Source organism: Lolium rigidum, chromosome 5 (genome assembly GCF_022539505.1).
Source record: "Lolium rigidum isolate FL_2022 chromosome 5, APGP_CSIRO_Lrig_0.1, whole genome shotgun sequence".
NCBI classification, from domain to species: domain Eukaryota; kingdom Viridiplantae; phylum Streptophyta; class Magnoliopsida; order Poales; family Poaceae; genus Lolium; species Lolium rigidum.
The window spans coordinates 217296982-217305231 of record NC_061512.1 but is presented as its reverse complement, the minus strand read 5'-3'; the positions used below and the strand labels follow the sequence as shown (position 1 = coordinate 217305231).

General features: G+C 43.4%; 1 protein-coding gene across 1 annotated transcript; it reads right to left on the bottom strand.

The window, feature by feature from the left end:
• Window positions 1-3579: 3579 nt before the first annotated feature.
• On the bottom strand, window positions 3580-7739 carry LOC124652010 (serine/threonine-protein kinase PEPKR2-like). The gene is made up of 3 exons (XM_047191030.1): window positions 6962-7739; window positions 4294-4590; window positions 3580-4212 (listed from the first exon to the last, which is right to left on the bottom strand). The coding sequence occupies exons 1-3, from the start codon at window positions 7722-7724 to the stop codon at window positions 3899-3901; spliced, it is 1374 nt and encodes a 457-aa protein (XP_047046986.1). The 5' UTR covers window positions 7725-7739; the 3' UTR covers window positions 3580-3898.
• Between the last annotated feature and the right edge of the window lie 511 nt (window positions 7740-8250).

Here is an 8250-nt window from a genome sequence, read left to right as displayed (position 1 = left end):
GTAGTCTTGTTGGAGGTTGAAAATTTTCTCCTTTACATGGGACACAAAAAAAGTTCTTTAAAAAACACTTACGTGCAAACATGGAATGTCAGAATGTACATGCAAATATATTTTTTCCTATAAATATTAACATTCTAAATATTTTTCAAAGAATGGGTTTATATGCATCACCCAATTGGACTTCCGGTTAGGTTGTTGTTTTTGTTGTAGTACTCTTCACCACGGTAAATACATGAATGCACCTGGGTACCAGCGCACACTATACATGCGAAAAGAATCAGTAATTCAAAAGGTCGAAAAAGAATCAATCTTTTCTAGAATCAACAATAATCATGTAACACACTTGTATAAGTAGATTCACCACAGAATGACTTTCTTTGTTTCTTGGGACAAAGAAATAGAGTTGAAACGCCCTTCGCCATAGAAGTATTATTTACGCTAATTGGTCATAAATATGTTTTTTCTGCCCTGAGATCAAGGAAATCATTTCTTGGCCAAACATTTTTATACAAGGATAATACTTGATCATCTTTGAGTTTCTACAAAATCAGATTTTTTTCAATTTTTTAAAAATTACTAAATATTTTGGCGCATATACTGTGCGCTAGCTTCCGGGAGCCAAAAATTCCCGTCCTCTTCGCCACTTCCTTTAAGAATGGCGACAAAGGAGTACTGGAGAGGAAATTAGCAACACTCTCTGCATTGATGTACACTGAATCTCACTTGATGTGATCAACACTGAATCAAAGGTACTCAGTCTAGCATTTCTGTTTTTGTTTGCTTCCTGTCGGAATTTGTTCTGAAGAATGACACTGAAAGATCTGAGAAATAGAAACAAAACAAAAAAAGACACTAATTGACAGGTTACTATTGGTGGCAATCTATATGTTGCCCGCAGAGTCGGCACTAATAATTTGATGGGTGACCGTTCACTGGCGACATGTTTGTTTACGATGGGTGCAACTCGCCTGTTGCGTAATGATTTGCATGCTGAGATTGCTGTAGTATCGCCACTTTCCCTACGGCCGTGCTTTCCCTACGTATCTCCCTCCGACTTCTATGGTGTCCAGTCCAGACACTTGGTCAGTGTACTGTTCTGGAATCACGAAGAAATTGCACCCACCACATGCCCCAGTTTTCTTGTCTTGCCGAACGAACGAGAAACTGAAGGTCATTTCACGGCAAGAACAACAAACTTCAAACACTAAATCCTTCCTAAGAAATTGAGTCGTCTCTAAACTCTTTTCTCTATCTCATTTCGAGCCAATTGACCTTTATCCCTTATTCTAATCCAATTACGTCATTGAGATGATTGAAAACTGTGTTTGCTTTTTCTGGAATCCTTTATCTTTGATTTGTGAAATCTTTGGGTTTAAACATTACTCTGGGAAATCTTTGCGACATGCCCTCTTTTTCTTATTTCCTTCGATAAATCATATCCCTCTTATATAGAAATCAAAGAAGTCAGGTTAATTCTGATATACTTTTAAATGAAAGAGTTTTCTCTATCTTCAAAAAGAGGATGTTCTTTTTATTTTAACCTTTACCCTGACAAAGAGTCACCTTATGTCCTTAAACCTCTAACTATCTTTCGGCTAACCTAGCCTCCTCCGTTCCTCCGTACCAACAAGGGGTAGTACAAAAATATTAACTTGTTGTCCATCGACTACGCCTTTCGACCTGATCTTAGGCCCTGACTCACCCTCTATGGACCTTGGAGAGGAAACTATGGGTGGGGGTAGTAAAATCATAGTCGATCAGTATCCTCATTTCGAGCTCCGATTTTCTAAAAGCAACTAGCAACTCCTGTTTCAACCTTTGCAAAAATACCTCGATTGTTGCAATCACCATGGGAGTAACTATCCTACACATCTGATATACTCCGTAGCGCATCTTGTTTTTTCTTATCAAAGTCAAACCTCGTAATATTTAACCGCGTACGTAGATAAGTATATCAACAATCTACAAGGTCAAATATACATGGGATTCAAAGAGAAGGGAGAAGCAAAGCGAGGCAAAATTATATGTAAGGTACCCTATGTATATGTGAAGTAGATAAGGAGTGCTGTGTGCCAGACAATGCACATGGAGTAGAGAACGAGGTTGGTTGTGAGAATGATGCATGAGGTTTTATTTTTCAATTGACTGCGTGGATATTTCCATCGTAGACGAGTGACACCCACTCTTGTCAATAAATTTGTGGTTGTTTCACCAATATTCTACTTCCTTCTGTACATAATAAGTATCTAGGGTTTAGTTCCAATGTAAGTACAAAATTCTTAAAATTCAAACTTCACAATAAATGAGAAGAAAACAACTATAAGATGAGCTATATTTTTACATTGGCACATACAAAATGGATGTCCAAGTTGTTAGTCGAAACTCATAAATATTCCATATTACTTAAAAAATTACATCCATCTTGCCTTAGTGCAATGCAAATTGTCAATCTTTTGGACGAGTTTTGACAGATTGATGAATTGTGGTTTCTTCTATTCGTACAATATGCGTATTTTTATACATATGTGAGTATTTATAATGCTAAAGTGAATCTTCTTTCGGGGGATAAGAAAGATCTATGTGTTTTCTTGAGAGAGAGTTGTGTGTTATTCCCTCTGCCAAAATATAGTACATATAAGATTTTTTTAAAGTTGAACAATGCAAATTTTGAACAAGTTTATACAGAAAGTTATCAACATCTAGAATATCAAATCAATACCGGAGTTCAAACCCTAAGTTTAACATCTGTGTGTTCCATAAAAGCAGAATATTCATTCAGTAGGAGGCGACGTTTCCGTCGACAGCGAGACATCTGTGGTGACTTCGTCAATTTCAAGATCCAACCCGCGGGCTCAGTCTTCGGAAATGTTCATAGGGGTAGGGTGTGTGTGCGCGTTCATAGGAGTGAGTATATGCGCGTGTATGTAGGCTATATTATGGCCAGGAAGAGCACCAAGATTTTTGATCACTGCAATTGCGCAGCCCAATGAATATGTGTCCATACGGCCCAGATTAGTTTTGGACCGAATTCAAAATGTGGAAGCCCAAACCTGTCGACTAGGATTTTACTGCTCCTACCCAAGTTTATACTCCCTTGTCCGTTAATAGATGTCCAATAGTTTATCTAAATTTGGATGTATCTATGCCTAAAAAATATCTAGATACATTTAAATTTAGAAAAAAAAATTGACATCTAAAAATAGACAGAGGTAGTACATCTGATGGAAGCTCAGCTTCTAAGTCTTCCCTGAACGTTGTTTTTCTTTCGATCACCCCCTTTGTTCTGTCAGAATCTCGAACACGCGCCACGACCAAACACCCAAGTCTAGCCACGACCAAACACAAGTCAAATTGACACTTTGTTTTACAGCTTGCAAGGAAGCAAAGCAGGGTAACAGCTCTACAGCCATCATAAAAAAACTCACTGATAATTCTTACAGATCCTGCATACACCTGCAGACTGCAGTTCACCCTTCACAATACTCTCTACTCTTAGTGAGTTGAGAGTAGTCACGAGTAACAGACAAACAGGATGAAATAGCATCCAATAACCACAGAAAAAATTAAACGCCAAGTCCATGTCAAAATATCAGATCTCAATAGACTGAATCAGAATGAACAACGAATGGTACATGGGCACACAATACGTTTGCCAACATAAACTGAAGTTGTTCTTACAAGATAAATTAGCTACAGCGATCATTCTATTTACAAAATTTACAGCATCACCTATCATGTCGGGTTTATCAGCATCACCGCAATCTATATCATACCATGTCAAACGCTTGTTTGCTCTGACAGGAAACCCGAGTTATTCTCCACAGCTCAGGGACACTCAACAGGTCGAACCATCAGTGACATCAGACCAACCAATCAGGAGCTATACATTGCGGTCGTATCAAAATGCCGTACAGAGGTTACTCTTCAGGTTTGAAGAACACTCCTGCTGTATGGGGATGGCCGGGCTGCAAAGCCGAGTCCTTTTTGGCTCTGATATTCTAACATGTGTTATTGCTGCTGTCAGTGCATCAACTATGCCAGATTCATCCTGGTCCTCAGACCTCTGGCTTGACGAATCTGAAGCTGACGACTCACAATGTGATCTAATTCTGTCCCATGGAAGTTTGGGTGCTACAACCTTGTTAGTGACACATGCATTAGGAGTTACTGCCTTCAGGGTACATTCCGTGTAGAACAACACCCATGGGTGACCTGCAATAAGTATCATCAAGAAATTAGAAACTTAAACTATCAACATCAAGTTACACTAGATGAAGAATTGTTTGAACTTACTAAGAACTTGATCAGCGGTTATCCTAGAGGATACATCTCTATCCAACATTCGACTAATAAGATCCCTTCCATAAGCTGACATTGATTCCCATGGACCGCTGTGGAAATCAAGCTCAACTGTCTTTATAGCTTCAAAGACATCATCGAGAGAGCCCCCTTGAAATGGAAGTGAACCAAGCAGTAGTACATGGAGTAGCACCCCAGCACCCCATATGTCTACTTTCTCAGAGTAACTCCCTGACAGCACCTCAGGCGCCACATAGGCTGGGCTCCCAGCAACGCCAGACAATTTCTGACCTGTTCAGTGGAGACCGAAAACATCAGGTAATATAATAAATTCGAGTTACAAGCATGCATACATATGACTGTTCAAATAAAGCCCTAACAGAAGGTCTTATGCTATTCAGGAGATGAAGTGGAAATCAAAATTATATAAAGATAACAAAGTACAGTAGCACGGAGCTGTAAGAATCCCCGTCCATTGGCATCTAGATTAGGTAGTACTGGATACTTTAAACTTCGATATTTGAGATAAAGTTCAAATAAATAACAAAAATATTGTCAGTTAGAATCATTTGCTAGGTTCAGCTTTGGTATCAAGCCTTCTGGTCCTAGCTATACTGCCCACTCCTCAGTGTTCATGTAGCTAGTTCCTCACATTGAGCTCCACTTTAGAAGGCAGTGGCATTTTAAGACAACAAATGCATCACTGCAGCAGGACAGAAGAAACTCTTGTATGAATTGATGTGAGTGTCACACAAAATACCCAAAGAAAACAGTGACATACCACAATGCATTAGTGGGTTAACTAGAGTTAGAACAGAGGAAAGACACATTTGAAACAAAAGGAAATACAGCAGAACTGCTAAAATCTAATTGTTACCTTACAAAACATAAACAGCTGTTTATAAGAACCAGTGCCCCCTGCAGCCATGCTGACAACTCCAACTCATAGACTATACGACTCCATGCAGACAGACACCACACCACTTCCTAATTCATCAAAATGACTTCAACCATATTCAAACATGACACAGCCTGTTTGGCATGCTCATGAAACACTATGCTGGCCCTCAGACTCGTCGCAACAGGTATTTGCAGGAGAATGCCAGAGAAATTTAACATTAACACAAGGATTAAGTTGCCCATCAGTATAGATTCTCAACTTTCAAATTGATGCCAATAACAAAATTAGTATCAGCAATACCACACAGGACAACAAAACCAAATATCAACCAGCAAGATACCTCAATTCTCTTATAAACCTAGCAGGAAGAAATGGAGTTGATAGCTACTTGCCACTAATTCATGACTCTACAAAGTATTTACAGTCATTGATGGGTATGTACAATACAACCGATTTCTTTGTTTGCCGCAGTAACGTGCAAAGTATGAATCAGTATGCAGCACCGATTTAAAGGCTCCGAGCAAAAAGATCCATCACTGCCGACTCAGCGAGAGGACTTAATGAGAGCACCTAAATCTTGATGCAAAACTGGGCCCATCCTACTTAACACAACCATCATAACCAAGTGAGCCAAGTCAGTGAACATCAGTTAGTATCAATCATAAGTACTCCCTCCGTCCCAAAAAAAGCTGCTGAAATTTGTCTAGATACGGTTGTATCTAGGCATGTTTTTAGTGCATAGATACATCCGTATCTAGAAGAGGTTGAGCAGCTTTTTTGGGGACAGAGGGAATATAAACATGAACTGTCAGAAATGCTCAAAACTTCAACAGTGCTATAGTGGGTCTCAGACTGAGGAAAACTTGCAGATAAATGCCTTCAGAAACTGCGGAATATTTCGAATTGCATTGTTCATGGATGTGGGTTCTCAACTTCAAAACTCCATTCAAATAGTAACTTAATTCTCTAATCATATCGAGCACAAGAGATACAGATGAACAAGGTTCCTATCAACTCATGACTCAAAATATGTAAGAAGCTTACAGCCTTACACATGTTTCTTTGAATAAGGATTTCTATAGACTGGTCTTCTAATGGAATGCACACAAAAAAGTAGTATCGATGATCAGCCGAACTTAAACCGGACTGGGACGAATCTAGATTATAATAAATTGCCAACAAACAAGGATTCTGAAAACAAGTGAGTTAACAACTTGGAGACATATTGAGTGACCAATCCATGCAGAATTGAACTTGCAAAGGTCACTTAACCAAGAGTATATAGAAAGTGTCCAGCTGACTCAATAGAACACATCTGATTAGCTGCTATGCAATTAGCACTGCCACAAACATGGGCAACCTGCAAAAATTCTTGGAACCATGGTAAAAAAATATGTAGTTGCATAAGGATTTGGTTACTCCAAACCTACCTTAATACAAGTGATATGAACAATTAGTAATATATACATATGAACTACTCTAATTGCTGCAACACCATGCCAATTGTTAAAGGTTATGAAACCTTTTTATGGTCCAATGTGGGGATTTCCAGTCGTTCTTCTACTATTTGTAATTGATGATTTAGTTTTGCAATAAAGCGACTCTTAGATGATTGTAAGTTGAGCTGATGGACGGCCATTGCTCTGAAACAGGGAAAACAACAAAGAGTATCCCTAATATATAAACTGATGGTTTATCATCTAGATGTTATATATAAAAGTAAAAAAAAAAAAAAAAAACAGTTGCAGATATGAGGTTTACCATTGGTAACTCTTGCTGCGAGTCCAAAATCCGCGAGTTTCATCCTGCCATTCTTGGTGAGCAAGATGTTCTCAGGCTTAATGTCCCTGTGCACGACCCCCATCTCGTGGCAGTACTTGAGCACGGACATGAGATCCCTGATGAGCACGGCGGCGCGGCGCTCGGAGACGGCGCCGTCCCTGGCGATCTCGTCGAGCAGCGGCCCGCCGCCGCAGAGCTCCATGACGAGGTAGAACGCGTCGGCGTCCTCGAAGACGGCCCGCAGCGTGACGACGCCCGGGTGGCCGGAGAGGTGCTGCATGATCTCGACCTCGCGGTGCGCCCCCGTCTCGCCGCCGCTCTTTGGGAGGGACTTGCACGCGAAGGCCTCGCCGCCCGCCCGCGCGCGGCAGATCCGCACCGACCCGAACTTGCCGCGCCCGATCTGCGGGCCGAGATCGTACGAGTCCTCGAGGCGCTTCTTGCGCCCGATGCGGGTCGCGGAGTCGATGCAGCCGACTTTGCGCTTGAGGCCTCGGCCTGGGCTGTCCGGCGCCGCCCGGCCGCTGGCCGGCGGCGCCGTCATGACGACGCCGCGGCGGGCGGAGGCGGCGGGGGAGGCGGCGGAGGAGGAGGCGCCGTCGCCGGAGGGGGGTTTTTTATTCTTCTTCTTGTTGGGGCGCGGGTTGCGGTGCCGGCAGGTGCGCTTGCGGTCGGCGGAGGCGTCGTGGAGGGAGCCGGCGAGGGAGCGCGCGCCCTTGCGCTTCCGCGGGAGGGAGTCCATCGGGGTGGGTGGGGGGCGAGTGGGAATTTAGGCGGCGGCGGCGGGGGCGGCGTGCCGGCGCCTCTTGCGGGTCATGGGGGTTGGGGATCGGGGAGGTTGGTGGCGGGATGGGGGATGGGGAGGGGCTGGAGGTGGAGGAGATCAGATGAGGTGGGGAGAGGGAGGACGGTGGCGTGGGTCTGCCCTTGTTGGACTCGTGTCTGCCGCCCGCGGGTGGGTGTCGGTTCGGCGGATCGGGAGCACGGGAGAGCAGGAAGGCAGGAACCGGCCGGCGTGATGGTGCCGGACGGGTGGGTGCGCGACGGTCCCCGTCCCTTGACTCGCCGGTGCGGTCGCGCCGACGGAGATGGATTCGACACCGGCTGACGGCGATGGTGCGATTTGTCTAGCGTGGCGAGATCTTTTCGGCCGGAGAGACAAGTTGGTGTTTTTCACGGTGGGTAGGCAGACGGAGTCGAAGGCTTCTCGAAGGATTGGGACGGTGCGGGAAGGGACTCTAGGCTTCTCGAAGGATTGGCCTCAACTT

Excerpts from the sequence above, each read along its gene's own strand:
- LOC124652010 (XM_047191030.1), bottom strand. The coding sequence starts at position 7,724 with ATGGACTCCCTCCCGCGGAAGCGCAAGGGCGCGCGCTCCCTCGCCGGC. Across the intron at positions 4,591-6,961 it reads CGCAGCAAGAGTTACCAATG|GTCAGAAATTGTCTGGCGTT; the intron begins GTAAACCTCATA and ends TCCACTGAACAG. Across the intron at positions 4,213-4,293 it reads AACCGCTGATCAAGTTCTTA|GTCACCCATGGGTGTTGTTC; the intron begins GTAAGTTCAAAC and ends TACTTATTGCAG.